Genomic DNA, 25,136 nt, shown 5'->3' with positions numbered 1-25,136 from the left:
TGCAGATGAATGATCAATCAAATAATTTTCACAAACAAGCATGAACAGTTGTTAATTTATATAACAGAATTAGCCATTTGTAAATGACTAGAAATTAGACACATCTTGAATTGTGTGAGCTGTTCTTGGATTCTCAAGGGATTTTAAGCACTATTTCTCCCAGACATGGTCTTGAACCCTCTGCATTAAAATTGAGTCCATGTTATAAAATGGATGGAATGAATGTGCTTAAGTAACAGGAAAGCTCTCTACCAGTTTTAGCAAAGTTTTTCTAGAAGTCTCTGTATTTGTGTCAAATGTTTCGCTTTGCTGTTTCCCAGTTTCTCAACAAGTTAAAATTAAATGGTTTATGAACTTCTCTAGGGTGGCGCAGTGGTAGCCTGCTGCCTCGCAGTTGGAGACCTGGGTTTGCTTCCCAGGTCCTCCCTGCATGGAGTTTGCATGTTCTCCCCATGTCTGCGTGGGTTTCCTCCCACAGCCCAAAGACATGCAGGTTAGGTGCATTGGCGATCCTAAATTGGGCTTGGTGTGTGGGTGTGTGTGCCCTGGGGTGGGCTGGTGCTCTGCCCAGGGATTTGTTCTTTCCTTGTGCCCTGTGCTGGCTGGGTTTGGCTCCAGCAGACCCCCATGACCCTGTGTTAGGATATAACGGGTTGAAAAATGACTGACTGAACTTCTCTAAAACTTTTAGGATTGAAAGCCCTTATTTGGAATGGTCAGGTTTGAACACTATTAATCTAGAAATAAATAACTAGAACTAGAATTAACTAGAAATTAATAGATCTTCATGATTGGCAAGAATAAGATAAGATCAGTAAATTCATGATAAGCCCCCAAATGTACAGTATGTGTGTAAGGGGCTAGTGGTCAATGTTCAAACGTATAATGTTATCTGGCTTAAGGGGGCATTATGATCATCACATTATCACTTGTTTTCTTTTCCCTTTCTTTTTAATTATGTCTGGTTTAGTTAATTAAGCTCCTTAACTAATCATTGCCCTTAAGGCGCGGTCATTAATACTTTGAATTATTGTTTAGTCTTCCAAAGGAGTTAAGACCAAAAGGGCAGTCAGTGCTTTGGCACTGAGTGTGTTGCTTTGCCAAGACTGCCACCTCCTCATCCTCTTGCTTCTCCTTGAAACTTCAGTTTTCAAGAATAAATTCAAAGTTCTTGAGTTTAGAAGGAGTTCTGATTTATTTTCAAAGATTTAGGCTTACGTGCTTTTTTGTGCTTTCACCTCTTAATTCACTGTGATGATTTTTATTATCAATTTCTTTAATTATCCTGTTTTGCTTTTTTTTCCCTTTCTGTATTTCTTTGTTTTTTTAGGTGTCTTTGATGTTTTGCCATCGGTTTCCTTTTCAAACACATTAATTAGTTACTATTGACTGCTTAGTTTTGGCTGGGCTTGGTGCAGTTTTCCCACTTCCCTTCTAATTTCATTACAATGATGAAAAAGGATATACTGTATCATTGACTCCCAACTCATATTATTACTTTTTCTTTCCTCTTCAGTTGAAACAACAGGAAGAAAGGTGAAAGTAATTCAAGCAGACTTTACAATGAATGACATCTATGAAAATGTGGAAGAGCAACTTAAAGGACTTGAAATTGGAATTCTGGGTATGGTGGCCTACTCTGTTTTGTTCAAAACAAGACATCAGTTTTTAATGAGGGTCTTATGTTGTATATCATACTGTAAAAAGTCAGCTGTGTTGTCTCCTTATGCCATTTAGGAAGGCAATTTGGATTGTTATCTGTACCAACTTGCTGCCTGATAGTGTAAAAGCCCAAAAAACAATGTGTGTCTGTTCAGCATGGGTCAGTTGCAGTGTACCTGGGAGAGTATCGTACTAGCAGTGGATCAAGACCAGACAGTGTAGTATGGAACTAAGAGAAGATGACCCTCAGGTATCTACTGGCGCAATGAACAGCGGCAGAAGATCAGTACTAAGTTTAATTAATCTGCAGCTGGCCTTGCATTGTCCTTGTGTTTCTCCTCAATTTGCTCAGCTGTCTAACTGATTGCCTGCTAATGGCAGTATGCTGGCCATTAACGTCTCACCTTCTCTCAATTAATGATGTGCTGTTACACATTCCTCTTAATTTAAAGGGGCAGATCACAGGGAAAGAGTCTGTCCTCATATAAATGTAGTAAAAAAATAATGCAATTATTAAGCTGCATTAGATCAGCATGAGCATCTCTGTTGTTGTAAATATTATTCACCGAGAAGACCCTGAAACTTCTATAAGAAAAATAGACATATAAATAATATTAGTAGGATTGAATCTGAAGCATAATTGTCTGTTTTGTAAATCATTTCCCAATTACATAGATAATACAGAAAAGTTGACACTTGTTATTCATTTTACATCCAGGTTTTCCTAATAACCAAATTAATTCAACAGTCATCAAAGTGTATATTAAATTACCTATTACTTTTTTGTGTATTCACTAGTATAGTATAGTGTAATATATTTCAGTAGAGTATAAATTTTTGTTTAATTCTTACTTTCCACTTGACCTGTATTATGATACATATATGTTATATATATATATATATATATATATATATATATATATATATATATATATATATATATATACTGCTCAAAAGAATTAAAGGAACACTTTTAATCAGAGTATAGCATAAAGTCAATGAAACTTATGGGATATTAATCTGGTCAGTTAAGTAGCAGAGGGGGTTGTTAATCAGTTTCAGCTGCTGTGGTGTTAATGAAATTAACAACAGATGCACTAGAGGGGCAACAATGAGATGACCCCCAAAACAAGAATGGTTTAACAGGTGGAGGCCACTGATTTTTCCCTCCTCATCTTTTCTGACTGTTTCTTCACTAGTTTTGCATTTGGCTACAGTCAGTGTCACTACTGGTAGCATGAGGCGATACCTGGACCCTACAGAGGTTGCACAGGTAGTCCAACTTCTCCAGGATGGCACATCAATACGTGTCATTGCCAGAAGGTTTGCTGTGTCTCCCTGCACAGTCTCAAGGGCATGGAGGAGATTCTAGGAGACAAGCAGTTACTCTAGGAGAGCTGGAGAGGGCCATAGAAGGTCCATAACCCATCAGCAGGACCAGTATCTGCTCCTTTGGGCAAGGAGGAACAGGATGAGCACTGCCAGAGCCCTACAAAATGACCTTTAGCAGGCCACTGGTGTGAATGTCTCTGACCAAACAATCAGAAACAGACTTCATGAGAGTAGCCTGAGGGCCCGACGTCCTCTAGTGGGCCCTGTGCTCACTGCCAGCACCGTGGAGCTTGATTGGCATTTGCCATAGAATACCAGAATTGGCAGGTCCACCACTTGCACCCTGTGCTTTTTACAGATGAAAGTGGATTCACCCTGAGCAGACGTGAAAGGGTCTGGAGAAGCCATGGAGAACGTTATGCTGCCTGTAACATCATTTAGCATGACTTGTTTGGTGTTGGGTCAGTGATGGTCTGGGGAGGCATATACTTGGAGGGACGCACAGACCTCTACAGGCTAGACAACAGCATCTTGGCTGCCATTAGGTACCGGGATGAAATCCTTGGACCCATTGTCAGACCCTATGCTGGTGCAGTGGGTCCTGGGTTCCTCCTGGTGCATGACAATGCCTGGCCTCATGTGGCGAGAGTATGCAGGCAGTTCCTGGAGGATGAAGGAATTGATGCCATCCACTGGCCCCCACGTTCATCTGACCTAAATCCAATAGAACACATCTGGGACATTATGTTTCGGTCCATCCGATGCCACCAGGTTGCACCTCAGACTGTCCAGGAGCTGCCTTGGTCCAGATCTGGGAGGAGATCGCCCAGGACACCATCTGTCGTCTCATTAGGAGCATGCCCCCCCAATGTTGTCAGGCATGCATACAAGCACGTGGGGGGCCACACAAACTTCTGAGTACAATTTGGAGTTGCTGCAATGAAATTTCGGCAAAATGGACTAGCCTGCCACATCATTTATTAACTTTGATTGTCAGGGTGTCTTTGAATTCAGCTCTCTGTAGGTTGATCATTTTCATTTCCATCCTTTCGTTCCTAACACATTACCCAGTCCATATCAGTATAGACATCCAGCATGATTTTTTTTCCCATTTAGATCTGATGTGTTTTCAAAGTGTTCCTTTAATTTTTTTATTAATATAGTGTATATACTATTTGTGTATATGTTGCAAGACAGTCCTGGGTGATGTGATTTCATGCCAATGTATGCATCAACATTGTGTATGGATGACATGCCATTAAAGCCGCTAGACTTCACTTGAAACACCTAGTCAGAGGCAGAACAATATTCTCATTGCTGCACAAACTTCATAGTAGCGGAGAAGCTCTTTATCACACATATTGTGAGAAGGATCATATCAGATCTGGAGGACACCTGCAAAGATACATCCATGACACTCAGAAGGAATACAGAATAGAGGAAGCTGACAGCAGCATCTGTCAATGGGCACTTTCTGGATCAGAGGCCGAGCAGCACTGCACACCTCAAAATTATTGAAGTGGAAGAAAATAGGAGCCAGGAAGAAAATTACAGGGTATCAGGCAAAGCCAACAGCTGCCATCACTTGGTGCTGATATTATGGGGATTTCTTAATTTGGGACTCCCAACTGTATATATATGTTGTATTTTGCTCCATATTTTTCAATTTCTTATATTATTCAATATAAATATTTCCACACACTGCTTGTCTTTTTTTGTGGCATTGAGTTAAATATATTTGATTCAGCATGACACTATACTTCACTCCAAAAATATAAATAAAATATGGCTTCCATATCTTTACATTACCTGTTAACAATTCAGCAAGTATCTATTTAACAATATTTTAGCAAAAAAAAGCATTTCTTTTGCATGTTGTGAGTAAGCAGCTGGATAACAGACATATGGATTTTGCAGCACGAGTCACGTGAGACTTTTTTCTTCTCTTTTCCATGGACGTTTTTTCAAATCGTTTGCAGTGATACAGCACTGGCCGCTATAGACTTGTTACGTCAAAAACTTCTTCCTCTGTATTCTGCATGAAAACATGAGATTATGCATTTTTATTTGTAGGCAACATATAATAAAATATAATTTTTGGGTGGAGTATTCCTTTAATGAGTGGATCATGTATATCTCATAGCCGCCATTATGTCATATGTGCTTCATGTGCCTAGCAACTATCAGGTGATTGGACACACAAAACTTGGTTCCCATAAAATCCAAAACATAAATGATGCAAACAAATAAGCAAGTATTAGTCATGCATTAAAAACATGTAACAATCAACAAATGTTAATGAAAAATTATTTTAACTACAAGTATCTGTTTTGGAAAGTTAAATCCATCCAAAAGCTATCCACCTTTTTATTTCTTAACCTAATTTATCCAATACTTTTCATTTCCTAAAACTTGAATACTGGGGGCAAAGCAAACACGCCAGTCTAGAAGTCTTCCCTTCCATTTCATGTTAAATACAATTCCCGTTAAAGCTACATACACACACCATTCCTATTTCTCTTTTCTTTTTCTACTTGTGATATCTGTTGGCTAATGCAGGGTCTTAGGAAAAACACAATTAATTAGTTATTAAAACGGTTTAGCCTGAATGCTGGCTTGTACTTTACATATGACATTTACAACTGCTAAATGTAATAATTGCTCTTATCGCTATTGTTCACACAGTTAACAATGTTGGAATGATTAACAGCTACAAGCCTTGTCGATTTCTTGACACTGAAAATCTGGAAAAGGTATGTTGGAAATGGTTTAATTGCTATTATCACAGTAGTTAGGTAAAGTTACCTATAGTTTAGACAAATGCCATTTTATAATTGTGATTTGATAACTGTGTACATTTTTTGTAGACTTGTATGCATGAAAATTAATAATCTGTCAACAATTTTAGGTGTTTAGGACACAAGGATTTCGATTTTAAGTTTTTGCAGTAGATACACTTTTTACAAGGTTGACATTTTATTATCATTTTACCACAGTGCCATCTTTGTTTTTTTTTCCAAGCACACCACCATTTTATGACATTTTCATCATCTCTCTCCTTGGTAACACTTCTCAGGATTCTCCAGGTAGTGGGACACAATGCTATCTAGGGCATCCAGATTTGTGGGTAATGCCTACACATTGCAGTTTCCATAGGACCTTTTTATTTTTTTAATTCCTGGTTAACAACTCTTTTTTCTCTTTACTCGTGACTTTAGTGTTGTGGTTAGTGTTTTGGCTTAGTGGAAAGATTGGTTTATCTCACAATTCTGATGTTTGCTTGTTCTTTGATTAGGTGTATCTCCAGGTCATCTTTTATGCAGTTTGTTGGTAATAACAGCATCCATTCTGTAAGTTGATGTGTGCGATGACAGAGAGTCTCTGGTAGAAAAGAGAGTGATGCTCTGCATGTAATCATCCAACATCAGGAATAGCCTCTAAAAAGTCTCATTTTCATTTTTGATAGTAAGTCTTGAAAATGGTGTACTAAATTAGGGAAACGTTCTAAGTCTTTGATTATTGGTTTAGCATTGTTGATCTCCTTACTTTAAATGTTACATATTACATTTTTATTGACTGTATTTTTGTATCTAGATTGCATAATACCATACATTGCATCAATCTTGTCTTTGCACAATGTCTTGTCTTGTTTGTGTTTTAATTTTAATTTTAGTTCTATTTTTAACTTACTTTTAATTTTTTATTTGCACTTCATGTTGTTACACTGTGGACCCTGAGCATCACAATATCGTCTATCTGTATACTGTACTTTTATATGGTTGAGATGACAATAACGTTCGCTTTGACTTGGATAAAACAAGTATATCCCAAAAGTATTCAATAGCATTATTGTTTTGACATATTACAAGTGAAATCACAGCTATAATATTGGTTAGACATTTTTTTGTAGTTCTATATCCAATTTAGATAAACTTACGATGTAATTATGGAATATAACACAACAGAGTAATACAAATAAGCGTATTAGCTATGCACGATAAAAGAAATCTGCTTATTCTAGAAATGAAAATTCTCTGTTGCAACTACCCCTAACCTACAATGCATTCATGATAAAAACTCTTTAGAAATGCTCCCATGTTGCTCTTAAAATCATTCTGTAATTAACATCTTTGTTTTCAAAGCTCCAATGACCGCCGTTACAGTTTATGGGATTTCAAAACGACATAGCAATCGTGACGCACAAATCACCAAGCTGTCTCGTTCTCTCCTTTCATCCATGTAAAAGATCATCATTGTCAGATTGCGATGGCTAGGGTGTGTGCTTACGGTTACTATTTTTCATTACATAGTGTAGGCAGGCATAAGTGTCAGTAAGCTCCAGTCACATAGAAATTCTTATATATAGGTAAGGTTAAAAAGAGAATGCAAAATAAAAGTCTACTTGAATTCCTAAGCCTTTGTCCACTAAACATCATTCTTTATGATCTCCAAGCCCCTTAGTTTAAACTTTGAGGTCTTTAACTGAGCAATAAAGTATCACTTTGCTTCTAATTTATGTTTCACTCCTTCTATACATATTGTAGTCCATGACATACACTTTCATAACCTACCTAGTCTTACACGTTTCTTTACTTGCTTACCTTAAACTTTGCAATATGTTATACAATTATTAATTACATTGCTATAGTTTTGCGTTTTTAGAAAACCTTTTCTGGAATGAACTTAGCTATGATGAATTCAGTAGTGTAGTTCTATAGCGGGGTGAATAAGGCAGGGTAGAATCTAAATGCTTGGGGTGCCAACAGGGCATTCCAACAAAAATAAAACATGCACTCGTTGGCACGCTGTCACTGGGACAGTTCCCCTGGGATAGCGCTCTTTTATAGGACACAGTCTCTCTCATTGTCTATAGCAGTCAGGTCCGAACACACACTCCACCGTCCAGGAGTATCTCCCCTTTATACTGAGCCAACTGGCACGGGTGGGGTTTCCTTTGCTTTGTTGCCCTCAAGGGGAGGTCTCTCAAAGCTGTGAGGGAAAAAGAAGACAAGACTGTCAGCAACAGCGCCCCCTTTTATCCCGTGGTGGTATCACATACCTTAGGTGAGCCTGGAAGTACCCCCCATTTTGGCATTCATGCGTGACAGTCCTTAACAAAGCTGATTAACTAAACAATGCTCCAGATTTACACCAGACCCCTAAGGCACAGGATTATTCATTCACATTTTAAGTGCTGCTTTTCAAAAAATGCTATTGTGCTCATTTGGGCTTGGCTATTTTAAATCTGCCAGAAGACCCTTAAATTGCATTATGGCATCTGGTTACAAAACAGATATTCTGTAATTTGATTATTTGTTTTAATGGCTAAATTTTAATTAAGAAATTACAGTAGTTTAGTCACTTCAACTATACTATTTAACATATATGTATTGTCTTTTGATACAGATTATCCCTAAATTGATCAATTGCAACATGACATCTTTGGTTATGGTATGTAATATCTAGCAAATATGGTAAGCTAATTTACTATTATCTGCTTCCTAAACAAACCTGATACTCTGCATATAATTACCATCTTTTTAAGGTACATGACACAGCTACAATTACTACTAATGATAAGTATAATGGTGGACATATAGTATACTGTTTGACGCTTGTACTGATTAATTCAAGTAAAGAGCTGTTTCTTCTCAAAAAATCTTCTCTTTTGAATAAAACTTAGGATGTCACAGTGGTCATAGTGTAGGAAAAATTTGGTTTGTCAATTTATTTATTTGTCTATAGTCATAGCTGTAAGATCTAGCCTTAGTACATGTAGGTAAAAACTTGGTGTGCCATCTGATAGATTAATGATTGTCCCATTTGGCAACCATATACTGGACTTAGCTGTAAAAGAAAAGAGAAAAAATGAATGCACAAATTAAAGTTTTAGAGTAGCAGATTTGGTGACAATTACACATCCTCCTCATGTTTGCCTGTTTTTTTTTCTGCTGGTTTTCTCATTTCTGTCACATCGCAGTGTCATGAAGATTGTTGTTAATTGTTGTGTCCTCTGGGCCAGCCCATAAAAGATGATGGCCTACTTCAGGCTGCGTCCAAGTGTTTGTACAAAAAAATAAATCAAAATCAGTGATGAATCTTGTCAACAAATTACTTTAGTTAGGGAAAAGATTTCTAGTTATGTTAGAACAGAGTTTGGAGTTGGCTTACCACTTGTGTATTGAGCCTTTCCGGTGTTGACCCTGGCCCTGAATAATTGACTATCCTTTTGATTCAGCCCTAAAATCAATATTCTGGTCAATTCAATTCAATCATCTTAGGATGTGGGAAGTATACACTTTGACCACAATAAAAGTAAGTAAGCTAGTTTGCCCTACATAGCTTTATCATCACACCAGACACTACTGAACGAAGCTTTCTCTAGTAAGAAACAGACCACCCATTCCACGTGTTCTAGCTTATTTACTGTATGAGGTGGCCTGCATGGGTTATTCAAGGAAACCTTACTGTGTATAAGGATGCAAACCAAATACTGTCGGGAGAGTTGATAAAAGTGGCTACAATGGACACTCTGTTTTCCATCCATCCATTTTCCTAGCTTGTAATTTCAAATAGAGAAACATCACAACGGTAAATTACATCATTTACTAGAAGCTACACTGCAAAAAATAGACAAAAACTTTAAATGGGAGTTGTTTTGATCTTATTTATTAAAAAAATCTGCCAATGGGGTAAGTACAATTTATTTGACAAGATTTCTTAAAGTAAGGCAAATAATCATTGTAGCTGCATTTTTCCAAAGTTCAAGACTCAAAAAATTGGATTCAACAAAAGCTTGACACGCAGAAATGATTCCACAGACAAAATATCTTCGTTTTTAAAAGTTTAATTAAATTTCAAAGTAAAATTAACATAGCAAAAAAAAAGAAAAAATTCTTGTTAAGAAAGTTCTGTTAAAAGATTAAGTCTTGTTACATCTCAAATCGTTACTATTTACTTAACGTTTCTGAACCATTTCAAAACGATGTTTCTGAACCATTTTATAACGATGTTTCTGAACCATTTCATAACGGTCAGAAAACTGTATGCTTATCCCATTTCTAAGTTGAAAATGGGTCTTTCTAGTCTCTGCTTACTGGGTCCTGTTCTAAACACAACTGAGCTTATTATCACACTGTTTCTCAGTTATAACAAGAAGTTTCTATCTCTTACTAACTTATAGGGGGAAAGGACTATACCATAAGCTATGACTATGGAAGAAATTTATATTCTATTCAAATTAAGCCAAAATTAATATGAGTTTAACTCAAAACTTTAAATTTCTAAGATTGGCTCTTACAATCATAAATACAAATTTTTTGATAAGTCAATAATTCTTACAATAAGGAAAACAAAATTTAATGCCATGGTATAAGTACTTGCTTAGATTTCATTTTTTTGCAGTGTAGTTTTTCCTTTTATTAAACACGCCTTTAAATCAGATATGCTTGTCCCCACTTTCATTCTGCTTAGTCAGATATTCCTCGCTGGATATCATTTTGGAGATTATTAATTGAACAGTTTATTAAGTTAAACTACATTAATAATCTTTATGTCTGATTTTTTTTCAAATGCACATAATGGCATCTGATTAGCAGCTGTGCTGACTAGTACCTTGTAACTTACAGTTAATTTTTATTTTTAATTCTGGCTCACAAAAAATATATTTCTTAATCAGCAAGTGACAAATAAAGTAAAAAAAAAGGGTGCAAAGACTGACGTGTCTGCTGCCACTACCATAACTGCCATAATCAGTTTTCTGACGATTACAAAGAAATAAGAGAGTGTGGACAGGTCTGAAGTGGGCATCCACATAAATGTCAGGCGCCAATAACAGCAGGTTTTAACTTCTAATTAACTAGAACTAAAGAACGAATTTCCAACATCGGTAGTTTGCAGGGGACAGCACTGCATACAAGGAAGGAACCAAGCCTGGAAGAGAAAGCAGTCAATCGTAAAGATCAGTAACCCATTAGATTAGAAAGAAGTCATTCTGGTACTGCAAGCTGAATCCTCTTTAACTCTTTTATTCTCCCTGCAGATGTCGAAGATTGTTTTGCCTCATATGCTAAAAAGGTACTTAGTAAAATTTTAATGCATGCTATACCTTAATCAAAACTAACATGGAATCCATGTAAGTCTATTTTAGTGTGAAATTCATTAATTGTAAGCATGGTACATTTATTATCAGTAAATGATGAAAAATGTTATAATTTTTTGCTTTTTTAAATTTAGGCAGAAAGGATTAATTCTTAATTTATCATCTGGTGCGGGCTCTTTTCCTTGTCCATATTATAACATCTACTCAGCTTCGAAGGTATTTATTTGTAAAGTACTTTTATTTACTGACAATTCTCAAAAATAAAAAGTGGCAATAAACTTGAAAGACACCATGATCAAAGAAAACAATTTAAAATATGGTCACTGCGTTGGACTCAACTGTGTGTCACATTCTTCAAAACTAAATCTATAAAAAAAATCTATCCTTCCATTGCAATGGTCAATGCCACTGCCTCAGACCTTCTAAGTCTTGGGTTCAAATCTCGGCTATATTGTGTTATTTATTATGTTGTAGGTTTTGTTCTTTCTCCATTATATTTATTGAATAATTTATTGCTTATTATCATTCTGCATTTATACAGTGGTGTGAAAAACTATTTGCCCCCTTCCTGATTTCTTATTCTTTTGCATGTTTGTCACACAAAATGTTTCTGATCATCAAACACATTTAACCATCAGTCAAATATAACACAAGTAAACACAAAATGCAGTTTTTAAATGATGGTTTCTATTATTTAGGGAGAAAAAAAAATCCAAACCTACATGGCCCTGTGTGAAATAGTAATTGCCCCCTGAACCTAATAACTGGTTGGGCCACCCTTAGCAGCAATAACTGCAATCAAGCGTTTGCGATAACTTGCAATGAGTCTTTTACAGCGCTCTGGAGGAATTTTGGCCCACTCATCTTTGCAGAATTGTTGTAATTCAGCTTTATTTGAGGGTTTTCTAGCATGAACCGCCTTTTTAAGGTCATGCCATAGCATCTCAATTGGATTCAGGTCAGGACTTTGACTAGGCCACTCCAAAGTCTTCATTTTGTTTTTCTTCAGCCATTCAGAGGTGGATTTGCTGGTGAGTTTTGGGTCATTGTCCTGTTGCAGCACCCAAGATCGCTTCAGCTTGAGTTGACAAACAGATGGCCGGACATTCTCCTTCAGGATTTTTTGGTAGACAGTAGAATTCATGGTTCCATCTATCACAGCAAGCCTTCCAGATCCTAAAGCAGCAAAACAACTCCAGACCATCACACCACTACCACCATATTTTACTGTTGGTATGATGTTCTTTTTCTGAAATGCTGTGTTCCTTTTACGCCAGATGTAACGGACATTTGCCTTCCAAAAGTTCAACTTTTGTCTCATCAGTCCACAAGGTATTTTCCCAAAAGTCTTGGCAATCATTGAGATGTTTCTTAGCAAAATTGAGACGAGACCTAATGTTCTTTTTGCTTAACAGTGGTTTGCGTCTTAGAAATCTGCCATGCAGGCCGTTTTTGCCCAGTCTCTTTCTTATGGTGAACACTGACCTTAATTGAGGCAAGTGAGGCCTGCAGTTCTTTAGACGTTGTCCTGGGGTCTTTTGTGACCTCTCGGATGAGTCGTCTCTGCGTTCTTGGGGTAATTTTGGTCGGCCGGCCACTCCTGGGAAGGTTCACCACTGTTCCATGTTTTTGTCATTTGTGGATAATGGCTCTCACTGTGGTTCGCTGAAGTCCCAAAGCTTTAGAAATGGCTTTATAACCTTTACCAGACTGATAGATCTCAATTACTTCTGTTCTCATTTGTTCCTGAATTTCTTTGGATCTTGGCATGATGTCTAGCATTTGAGATGCTTTTGGTCTACTTCTCTGTGTCAGGCAGCTCCTATTTAAGTGATTTCTTGATTGAAACAGGTGTGGCAGTAATCAGGCCTAGGGGTGGCTACGGAAATTGAACTCAGGTGTGATACACCACAGTTAGGTTATTTTTTAACAAGGGGGCAATTACTTTTCACGCAGGGCCATGTAGGTTTGGATTTTTTCTCCTAAATAATAAAACCATCATTTAAAACTGCATTTTGTGTTTACTTGTGTTATATTTGACTAATGGTTAAATGTGTTTGATGATCAGAAACATTTTGTGTGACAAACATGCAAAAGAATAAGAAATCAGGAAGGGGGCAAATAGTTTTTCACACCACTGTATATTATGTTTGCTGATCCTTTCCATTACAATTTAATTTTCTATCAAATTATTTGTAAAGCAAATCTATGAATTATATACTTAAGCAAAATAAATGACACCCTGGGTATAACAGAATGGATGGTATTAATAAAGAAAGTTGAAAATGAGACACATAGCATGTTTTTCCAGTAAAAAAAACACGGCAATTGATGTGTGTACCAGTACCTTATTTCTGCAAAATCTGTGAAAACATTTATTAAAAAAATCAAGGTACTGCCTGGGCTATTAGAAAGTTAAAAACCCTGACTGCTGGGCTACTTCATGCAATATCCTACCTCATCCATTGATAAGATTTTAGTGAAATTAAAATACCTAAATACTCATCACTCCAAGCAAATGTTGTTCAAAATGTGTTCATTGCTTTATTGTCTTGTTTGCAACATTTTTTAAGGTCTTTGTGGAAAGGTTTTCAAGAGGTCTTCAAGCGGAATACCACTCAGCAGGTGTTATTATTCAGGTAATAATAAACCCCATCAAGCATTGGCTTGAAAATTGTAAAAAAAAAAAAAAAGAGATTAGATAGAAGAGTTCCAATTAGTTAAATCTGTCTGTTGAGTTTAAACTTTAAAGCGTCCCCCATACAACATGCAAATAAGAATTTCACTAGCACTATTACACTACTACTGCTGCTACTACTGTTACTACTACATTTTACTACTTCTGACTTAGGTGAGTAATACCTGGAAAGTTTCTAATCATTACATGTGTTTAACATGTAAGAATATCTATGATTAGTATAAAAGGACAGAAATTGACACAATGACACTGGAAAGGGGCTCATGGAGGAGCACATGCAAGAGTTGACAGTTGTTAGCGATTACAAAGAACTCAGTCCTTATTGAGTAAATGAGAATTTGATCTGTTTTGCCTTCAAATTAAATCCACTGAATTTTGATTACAAAACGTGTGAAGAATGACTTCTAGCCTTTCTTCTACTGCAATCTGGAGTGTAACAAATGTAATGCTGAAAGCAAGGCCCAATATATCTATGGCAAGTGGGCTGCAAGAGACTTCCCTAACTTGTATGTAAACCCTTCTAATAATTTGCTAATAATATACCACCCGCAAGTGAACAGACACCTGCCAGCAGCTGGAAGACTGTCCTCAAAACCTTTGATACCCTGACCTTCATCTGAGTTCACCATTCCTCTGATATGCTTCTATTGCTCTGCCATTTTTTTACCTAATTAATTTTTTGTGAATATCTGACTTGTGCTTTCAAATCTTAGTTTCTTTTTGATGTGAAAGACTGTTTGACCATATTCTCTATGGTCTCAGTGCATAAATCCTGGGGTAATTTCTTCTAGTACTGAACTCAAAATCGCTCCCTATATAAAGTGGACCAACTTCCCATCCATTCCATTATTCAGGGTGGGCCAAAATGAATTACCACATGTCTCAAGGTCATTGCCTGAGGTAGATGCAGCCGTGTGGCTTGGGCATGGGGTCCTTTGATAGACAATCCCTTGTAGTTTTCAGTCGGCAACATGCCTTGGTTGGATGCGCACCATGGTTTTGCTCTTGAAGTGTTCTTTAAAAACAACAAATCCATCATCACTACATAACGCGCCTTCCGAACGCACTTCAGCATTCCTCCTTAACGGTGACGTCCAAAATCGGAAAACAATTATTCAGTGGGTGGCTAAATTTAGACAGAGGGGTACAACATTGAACAGAAAATCTCCAGGCCGTCCTTGGACCATACGAACGCCTGAAAACATCCAAGCTGTAAAGGCATCAATTTTACAGTCTCCTAGACATGCTTCTGCCTTAGGCATTCCCAGCACGTGTTTGAGGAGGATTTTGCATGAGGACCTTAATTTCCATCCTTACAAAATGATGGTAGTGCAGGAACGCACTGAGAGAAACTGGGAGAGCCGTAGAGAGTTCTGAGCGAAGATTCTGCAAACTGAGATACCGTTGTCATGTGCAGTGACGAGGCACATTTCCATTTGAATAGTTGCGTAAATCCTGTAAGCAAGCAATGGGGCTGAAACCAACCCTCGTGGAATTTCACTAGAGACCCCCGCGCAGTGAGCATGTTACATTTTGGTGCGCTTTTTCAGAATTTGGCATTGTATGCCCTTACTTTTTTGAGGAGAGGGGAGCAACGGTCATCATCACTTCAGAATGTTACATTGAAATGCTAGAGAACTTTTTGCGGTCCCAACTGGACGAAGATGGATCTGGTTTCAACGGGATGGAGCAACAGCTCATACGGCATGGAGATCCATGGAAGTTTTGCAAGAGATGCTTCCAGGACAGTTGATCTTTCTGCGCAGCAATGTTGGGTGGCCTTCATGTTCACCTGATCTCGCTCATTGCAATTTCTTCTTGTAGAAGAAGGTACAGTATACACACATTGACATCAAAACCTTGAAGCCTTCAAGGATGCTATTTGCCACAAAATCACCCCTATTCCCTTTGAAAGCAAACGTCTCAAAGAGTGTATTGCTAATGATGGCCACCACCTTGAAGACATAATTTTTAAAACATAGTGAAAAAAATCTATTTTGTATACCCTTTCTTGTGTCGTAATGAAATTTATTTTACCATATAGAATTTTTGTAGAATAAACATTTGAAATGTGGTACTGTAATTCTTTTTGGCTCACCCTGTACAATGTATTGTGATCGAGAAGTTCTGTTACACTGTTGCCAAACAGTTCAGCTTACAGCCCTTACTCCCTGGACCTAAAAGTGTGGCACTTTATAATTATTGAAAGTAGGCCATGCTTTCCTGAGGTTTTTAAACTTTATATGGACAGGGATACTTCCATTAAAATAAAATTGATGGTAAATTCCATTGTCTGTCATATTGGTAACAATATAAAATATAGCTGGGTACAGTGGGACAAAAACAGAACAGCAAAATCCAAAATTTATGTGAAAACAAAGCATTATATTCACTGAAAAGAGGCTCCAAATATCTTACCTTCATTTATTTGAACAAACCTCAATTGTATTCACAATTCATTTATGTTTAATTTTGTTTTTGGAAGATTTATTATTTTTAAAAACGTTGCTCATTTTTAACATGCGTTTTTTTGTACTTGTTCAGTGTATTGCCCCATTTGGAGTTTCAACTGCAATGACCCGCTACCAGAAGAAAAATGTCGTGACCAAATCAGCAAAAGACTTTGTAGTTGAATCACTGGACTTTGTTTTGTTAGGAGATTATACTTTTGGATGCTTCACTCATGAAATTCTGGTAAGTAATAATAATTTGTAATAATCTATATAATTATAATCTTGTTTCATAAACAATGAAAGACTTTTTAGCTGAACCAAAAAATCCATAAGGAAGAAAATAACTGCATATGACAATAGGACTGGACGTTTAGTCATTCGCCATGTAGCACCATTGTTTCATTCTGGAAAGGTGCTTCTGTGGTCCTTTTCTCACTTGAAGACTCTTTTATTACACAGAGTGTCTCAAATCTCTGCTGTAACCCTTGTATCTTTACACTCACCAACTTGACACAAAGATACTGCTGCATTTTGCAGTTTCACTTGTGGTCCCCATCAGGGTTGACTGTTACTGCAGCTCAATACATCATCGCTTTCTCTATACCTATGACACCAGTTGAAAAGACAGAACACTTAATTGAAGTAGAAGAGAATGTTTAAACCTCTATTCGTGCATTATAGATTAACATTCCTCTAACATAAAGTTCCTAATAAAGCAGAAGCAAAGCGAATGAGTGTGGAAAATGACACCAATACCTGGATACCTGGATGGATCGCAGCTTGTCTTGCTAGGAGTCTTATCATCCTGTGTGCCTCGATGGCTAGGTGGCTCTTTCATCGTGGTTACATTATGACATGGTCAGTCAGTCTCTCACCCTTAATGGTCTCCGGATTGAATGAACACATCTAGAATATGCAGGTTTAACAAATAATCCTTAGTTTGTACTTCTTATAAAAAGGAAAAATCAATGCCATGACTTTTTCCCTTCTTCTGTAAATTCAACAACTGTTTTTGTGCACCTCATGGTCCTAAATAAAGCTCAGAACCCCATTTTTCAGTCCTTGTTTTTATGCCATTGTGTTATTGTATGCCTTGAAATATTTTGAAAAGTTGTGTCAATTAGTTCAATTCATTCAAGGCAGTCGGTCACTCCTTGTTTATATGACTTTTCATATTCAGTGAAGCAATAGCATACAAACTATTATTTCTTGCTCACATTAGCAAATTTATTTATTCTAGTTTAGCATTGCAGGGCACAAGGGTCTACAGTCTTAAGTACAAGGTAGGAAATAATGCTGGGCATGGTGTTGTTTCATCTCTGTGTACTTTCTTGCACATACAATTTTGTTCTAAGTATACAAGGCAACTTGAAACACTTAGAGAAATTTCTGTTTGCTGATCCGCAGAGAAAGGGAGAACCAGCAAAGACCACCCATTGACTAGATTAGGATTTGAACTCACGGGGCAGCAAGGGTTAAGTTGGCATGAAATTTTAGTAAGGAAAAGTAATGTAAATACAGGTAATAAGAATGCAACAAAACCTGTGACATTACATTAAACACAAATCAATGTGTCAAAGGTATCACTGAACTGAGGTGTGACAATTATGCAATTTGCTCCTTGTAGTTACATTTCTCTGTGTAAGGTAATGATTATAACATGCATGCAAAATCACATTCACTGCTTCTGTCTGTTTCCCCTATCACCATTTTGAAGAACCTGCTTACCCAGCTTCAGAATTATAAACAATTTTATCATCCAATCGTTTTGAAACCTGTTTGTCTAACTTAGAGTTACTGAGAAGATCAATCGAATTCCTTCTGTGTTCTGTTGTTTCTGGAATTAAAATTGTTCATAAATTGACCAGGATAGCCATGTACCTCTAACCAATGAGCTTTAAAGTTAGTCTCTGACGTCATAAAACTTGAGCTGCATAAAAAGGCACAAAACTACTTATTGAAAGCATTCAAAAAGTCATCTGAGTGACAGAAAAAAGATCTGTCATAATAATTTTCAGTTTTTACTGTTCTTTAGCATGATTAAATATAACTACACTTTAATTATAATTGTACTATGGCTTACTGATTAAAAATCTGTTAGCTTCTACTTATCATTTTCATAATCTGTGCACAAAAGATGGCCCTGCAGCTAAAACTGTTATATAATTTGGCACAGAGAGCCTACATCAGGCTTTTATACTAATGGCTCTAGGTGTCAACATATAATTTATTTTGTTAAGTCTGTACGGTTAAGTCCACACGTTACCTGTATGTGCAGTTTCAGATGGAAGGATTACTAAAGGCTGAAACTGAAAAGATTTTCATAAATACAGTATCAGAGTGGAAGGAATCAAAATAGAGCCAAAAAAATTTGGGGCGCCAGCTGGACCAAACAAATTACTGATATTGTCCAAAAAAACAGAACAAAAATAGTGTGCGATGGTGTACTGATTATCAGGGTGGCCTATCTGGCTTTTCTAAAGGAGTGTCTCTCTTGAGCAGTTTTAAAAAACAAGGAGCTCTGTCATGTAATACCAAAACTGAGCAGACATTTTCTGGGCACTCCCAATCTTATATAGTCCGATCGGAAGAGGTGGTGCTTCCCAGGGTGCCATGGGTGGGGACTCACTGCCCTCATTCGGCATCTTCCTGGCACTGCAGGGGAAACAAACCAGACAATACTGTTTGTGACAGCACCCACTCTCATTCTGGCGTGGTACTGTGTACCCTATCTGAGCCTGGAAGGTGACCCTCAGACATCCAATGCGTGACAACATCTAAGAATAACAAAAGAAATTGACTAGTAGCACTGACATTGAAAACATACCTTAATGTCTCTCAGCATTAGCAAAAGCAGGAACTAAAAGATGCAAGTCTTTTTCTGCTTTTTGTATAGAGATTAATTTTGCAAACTGTCTTTCAGGGGAAATAAGACTTGCATGGCACCTGTCTAGGTCTGAAAGACTTTAAATTAATGGGACTGGCAAAGTTGTGTTGGTTAATCATGCCTTGCAAGTTAGGCTGCCATAGAGCTGGCACAACTAGCTTCTCAATAAAGCTGTCAATTGAAAAGAAACCTGCCTTCAGTGCCTGGTATTATATTTTACAGCCTAATGTGTTTAACAATACTCTAAGTTAACAAACATGTAGGAAACATGCACAAAATATTAAATAAATTTTGAAAATTATCATAAAGTCATAAAGAAAGAAGAGCAACATGACAGTGTATGGCAGTCCAGCCTAACAGCTCTGGGGATCGGAGCTCAGATCCTGGCCTTGCCAATGCCTGTAAAAAGTTTGCATGTTTTCCACGTGTCTGCTTGGGTTTTCTCCAGTTATTCTGGCTCTCGCTCACATTACAGATTTTGTATCATAACTTAATTAGTAACTAAATTGGCTAAGTGAGAATTTTATTGCTTTATTAGGCATTGCTTGCTTATGCTGCTGGGAGAGGTTCCAATTCAAATCAAAATGGAGATATGAGGTTTGGCTAGGCAAAGGATGCATGTCATGTTTTAATTTTTTAGTTTAGTGTAGCATTACTCATATCAGCATGGACAAATTCGACATTTAGAGATCAAGGCACAGTTCCACATTATTATGCATCAGCCTACATTCATTCCATGATTTATATATGTTTTGTCATTTCTGTTCATTTTGAACTTTAGTTTCAGTTGTTTTTGATTATTATCTAAATACCATCAATCATTTATTTAAAATGTATTTAGTAGTTATGTTTATATTTCTATGCTACATTCCTGATATTTTATGTGTGGAACCCCAAGAGGCGGGGCCACCATGACACCACTGCTGTTTATAATCAGATAAAAGAGATGCCAGCAGAGGTTCATTGTGTTTTGTGTGTGATTATTGTTCTTTGGGTTTTTCTGTTATTTTTTTTTTCAGCCTTGGATTACCTTTTTAGGCAAACCCTTTTCGTTTCATTTTTGCCCTTATATTTTGTGCTTCTTTTTGTTATCTATACTAATAAAAGGCAAAGCCCTCACTCACTCACTGACTGACTCATCACTAATTCTCCAACTTCCCGTGTGGGTGGAAGGCTGAAATTTGGCAGGTTCATTCCTTACAGCTTCCTTACAAAAGTTGGGCAGGTTTTATATTGAAATTCTACGCGTAATGGTCATAACTAGAAGCTGTTTTTCTCCATTTACTGTAATGGAGATGAGCTTCAACGCCGTGGGGGCGGAGTTTCGTGTGACATCATCACGCCTCCCACGTAATCACGCAGTACATAGAAAACCAGGAAGACCTCGAAAAAGCGCTGAAGAAAACATGCATTATATAATTGAGAAGGCAGCGAAACAATAAGAAGCGAGCGAGTGACATATACAACCATATTCATGAGTTCTGCTACTTCGGAAACAAAGCACGATGTAAACCTACACTTTAAATTAAGTTCATAGACAGGCTGCCGCTGGCGTTTGTAATTTAGTGCCTGCCCATATAAGGCCGTCCGTCAGCGGCAATCCAATAGCAAACTCCACTAAATATTCACGGGTGAAGGACTGTGTTTATGGAGAGGAAGATGAGATGGTCAGGGTGGTGTTTGACACAAACTCAGCGAAACTGCGAGAGAAAGTTTTAAAGTGCCAGGACTAAGGTAACATTAAATACAGCCATGGACATAGCACGAGATGGCACCAGCACAGCTGGGAACCTTCGATGCATGTACACGAGTGGCTCACGTGAACTGGCGCAGTGCACAGATAAAAGCAACAGTTCCAAAAGCTGAACAAAACCGAATTACACAATTGAAAAGGCAGCAAAAATATGAAGCGTCTGATAAGCATATTCATAAATCCAGCTACTGCGGAAACAAAGCACACGGTGGAAAAAGTCAATGTCCGCTAAAGGAAGACAGTGTAAAAAACCCGTGCATGCAGTGTGTCAGGTCTCAGATAAAGAAGAAGACGAGCTGTTTATTGATGCAGTAAGAAGCGAATCGATGAATGAAACCTGTCATCTTTACAACGATTGACAAACACGGAATGTAACTTGAACACAACACATCCTACAAATACGAACCTGATTGAAAGAAATAATGATAATCAAATCCTTGATGACAGCAACACTCAGTAACACTCACAAAACAAATACTGTATATTGACAGTCATGTTACGTTATTTTTAAAATGTTCCCTTTTCTTTTCTAGCTTTTTAACACACTACTTCTCGCTGCGATACGCGGGTATATATATATATATATATATATATATATATATATCCGATCTACATACTCGAATAATGGATACTTTATTCACCATCAATGATTGTTTTGGTAAAGCCATACTCAGTGTATTCATTAGATGAGCGGTAAAAAGTAACAGCGAGGGAGGATGCAGGCTGTAGTGCGCGTCAACTCTATTTGAATTGCGATCACATTTGAAAAAATATATCTTTTCAAGTTCTATTTAGTCCATATGTGTCAAACTCAAGGGCGGGCCACATCCGCCCGGCGTGTAATTATATCCGCCCGAGATCATTTTATATACTGTATTATTGTTATTAAAGCCGGGTATATGAAGCGCTGGTAACACAATAAACTACAGATCCCATAATGCAGCGCTTCAGCCGCCTTGCCGAACAAGTTATTGCGAAGCTAGCTCACACGATGCTGAAGAGAAAAGTTGATTCTGAAAATAGAGCCTTTAAAAACCGATGGGAGGCTGAGTATATGTTTACTGAACCCGTGTGTCTCATTTGTGGAGCTAATGTGGCTGTAATTACAGAATTTAATCTAAGGCGGCACTATGAGATAAAACATCAGGGTAACCTGAATGCAATGCAGAAGATACAGAAAGCAGCATAATTAAATAAGAATCTGACACTTCAGCGGACGTTTTAACCCGTGCACAATCACAAAGTGATTTCAAGTGAAGCTGCTTTTATGGGAGACACAAATGCACCAGTGCACCTTGCCCCACTTTCCCTGTTGCCAAGTAATGTTAAACCAAGTCGTCACTACGGTGTTCCCAAATCGCACTTTGCTGATAAACTGAGCGCACTGCGCACTGAGTTTGCACGGCGCTTTGGTGACTTTGAAGAACAAAAAGTCCGTCTACATGCGGCTCGAACCTTGTGCATGTTTGGTAGCACATATCTGTGTGAGAAGCTCTTCTCAGTGATAAAGACTAACAAAACAGCACACAGGAGTCGCCTCACTGATGAGCACCTGCAATCCATCCTGAGAATCTCCACAACACAGAACCTCACACCAAACAGAAACGAACCTGTTGCCAAAAAAAGATGCCAGGCGTCCAGCTCTAAAATGACATATGAGCAAAGACAACTGAATGATTTGATTTGTTATTGCTGAAAGGAACACATTTTATTTATATTTCCAGGTTTTGTTATGCAGCATGTTCATATTTGAATTTGTATAATTTTGACAGGATATATTTTTATGGAGAGCAAAATCTTTTGGGATATTTAAAATCTAAGTTTATTTTTATATAAAATTACATAAGAGTAAAGAAATTTGAATGTTTGTTCTTTTAACGTTTACTTTATTTCTAACTTGTATAATTTAGACAGGATATATTTTTATGGAGAGCAAAATATTATAAGTTGTTTAAGGTTTGAGTTGATTTATTCACGAATAATATTCCTGTCTGTTTTTACCATTCCTACCAAAGATATTTCTGTCGACTAAATAAAAATTCCATCTATTTAAAATTTAAATAGAACTTGAACAAATACGATAGTTCATAATATCCACGCAGACTTGCACGTAAGAGCGGGAGTTATCCGTTTTAACAAGCAGCGTATTGCACTGATACGAAATAGCTGTGTGTGTATATATGTAGATATGTATGTATATGTATATATATGTTTATATATGTGTGTGTGTATGTATGTATATATATATGTATTTGTGTGTATATATGTGTGTGTATGTATGTATGTGTATATATGTAGATATATATGTATGTATATATGTGTATATGTATAGATATGTATATATATATGTTTATGTGTGTGTGTAAATATATATATATATATATATGACAACAACACTCATCACTCACAACAGTGACAAAACAATTACATTGACAATCATGTTACGTTATTTTCAAAATGCTTCCTTTTCTTTTTCATTGCTTCTTTAACACACTACTTCTCCGCTGCGAAGCGCGGGTAATTTGCTAGTTTGAATAATATTTTATAAAGATTATGTGTTTGTCTTGTCTATCAAATCAGAGGTTTGATGTTTTATTCACTCCCTTGATAGGACTTTAGTGAATTTTGATCATTTAAAGTATATTTTTGAAAATTGAAATTACAAGCCCTTTTTTGGGCCTGTATAGGCCAAAGCCTGCCTATTTAGTTTGGGGTCAGGCTACCTGAAGTGAGACTATTCTCTAGTCAGGCTAGTAAAGGTCCTGGTCTGGCTTGTGGGTGTATTTTGATGGATTTTACCATTTTAATCATGTTGGTGTCACCATTTCACAACAATTGTCACCACGGCACAGAAAAGAAGCTCTCTGTCATAATAAAATATGACATTTGAATACACTGATTTAACAGAGTAACCAATCACAGCTCTACTGCAGGACTGCAAGAGCCACTTCCAGCAACATCAGGCTCAATGCGGGAATCAACCCTGGAAAGGGTTCAGTCTATCAAAGGCTGCTATAGAGATATGTAGCCAATTAAGTTTCTGATTAACATAAAATGCAAGTGTTAGACGTATGAAAGTAGAAACGATATGGCAAAAATGTGCAATCTCCACACTGGTAGGGCAGAAACAGCCGTGGATGGGGTGCAAGTGCATCGTAAGACACTATCTGCCACATATTCTGACAATTAACCTAACGCTCTGAACTTTGGGATAGGAATGATACTGGGATGTAGGATACATGGGCATTGGGATAATGTGCGTACTCCACATTGACTGGGCTGTGACTTGAACCCAGGACTCCACAGCTGTAAGGCAACAGGACTCAGCATGGCACCACTCCTTAACAGAAAAGAAGCAGGCTACAATTATAAGATAAGATAAGTTTGCACTGTATTTCAAATCTTTACCCACTTTTATTTTGTTTTTCTATTTTCTTTCTCCCACAGGCATGGATAATAAAGGCAATTCCCTTAAAGATAATACACAGTGACTTCATTTTGGATACTTTCCTGGAACAAGTAAATAAACGTATTTCCTCTTGATTTCTATGGCTCATTATTTAATGTACAGTATATTAGTGCCGAAGATGGACCCTGATATAGAAGCTCCTTTCTTTTTCTCTATTGTTATATTGTGTCATCTTACAGTATACATTATACAATTTTTTTAATTTTTGTATTTGTATTGTGTACACATCCCTTGTAAAGACATCCAGTTCATACTGTTAATTCAAAAACGTTTTGTTATTTAAATATATTTTGTTTGTAGTCTTTGTAACCTGATAAGTTTGTTCAATCACTAGGTGTACAGCTCCATCTCTCCATCCATTTTCTAACCAGCTTATTGTTACAAAGGTCACAGGGCACGGGGACCATCAATGATATCAGGTGCAAGGAAGGAAGGGACCAGCAGTGGATAGGGGCCAGCCAATCAAAGGGCACAATCACACACACACACACTCATTGTTGTAGTCATTTACATTCAAGTAGTCAGGGACTGAAATCCTGAAACAAGAACTGCATGAAAAGGTACACATAATCCCATGTTGTAAGAATAAAAATAGCCCTTTCTTTGTCAATAAAAATGTATTAAGAAGCTTGGAAAGAACACATTTGCCTTCATTTAAATGTATTAATATTTGAGACTTGGCGTGCCTTTTGAAAATCATGAATTTGACAGATGAGTGGACACCTTTCAGTCCATCAAGCTTGTTTGCTTAGATTATAGTGAAGCAGTCCCAATATCTCAT

The 25,136-nt window shown here is 37.2% G+C and overlaps 1 protein-coding gene across 1 annotated transcript in view; it reads left to right on the top strand.

Moving 5' to 3' along the window:
* The window catches only part of hsd17b3 (hydroxysteroid (17-beta) dehydrogenase 3), a 54,576-nt gene extending 29,829 nt beyond the window's left edge, over positions 1-24,747 (top strand). Inside the window, exons 4-11 of the mRNA XM_039758862.1 lie at positions 1,517-1,624; positions 5,680-5,747; positions 8,401-8,445; positions 11,036-11,070; positions 11,230-11,311; positions 13,669-13,734; positions 16,338-16,487; positions 24,334-24,747. Of these exons, the coding sequence (XP_039614796.1) occupies positions 1,517-1,624; positions 5,680-5,747; positions 8,401-8,445; positions 11,036-11,070; positions 11,230-11,311; positions 13,669-13,734; positions 16,338-16,487; positions 24,334-24,429 (650 nt within the window). The 3' untranslated portion in view covers positions 24,430-24,747. The remainder of the gene's footprint in view (positions 1-1,516; positions 1,625-5,679; positions 5,748-8,400; positions 8,446-11,035; positions 11,071-11,229; positions 11,312-13,668; positions 13,735-16,337; positions 16,488-24,333) is intronic.
* The last annotated feature ends 389 nt before the right edge of the window (positions 24,748-25,136 follow it).

The sequence above is a fragment of the Polypterus senegalus genome, chromosome 7 (genome assembly GCF_016835505.1).
Source record: "Polypterus senegalus isolate Bchr_013 chromosome 7, ASM1683550v1, whole genome shotgun sequence".
Lineage (NCBI taxonomy): Eukaryota > Metazoa > Chordata > Cladistia > Polypteriformes > Polypteridae > Polypterus > Polypterus senegalus.
The sequence above is the reverse complement of the archived record's forward strand: the minus strand, read 5'-3'. Positions and strand labels throughout refer to the sequence as shown.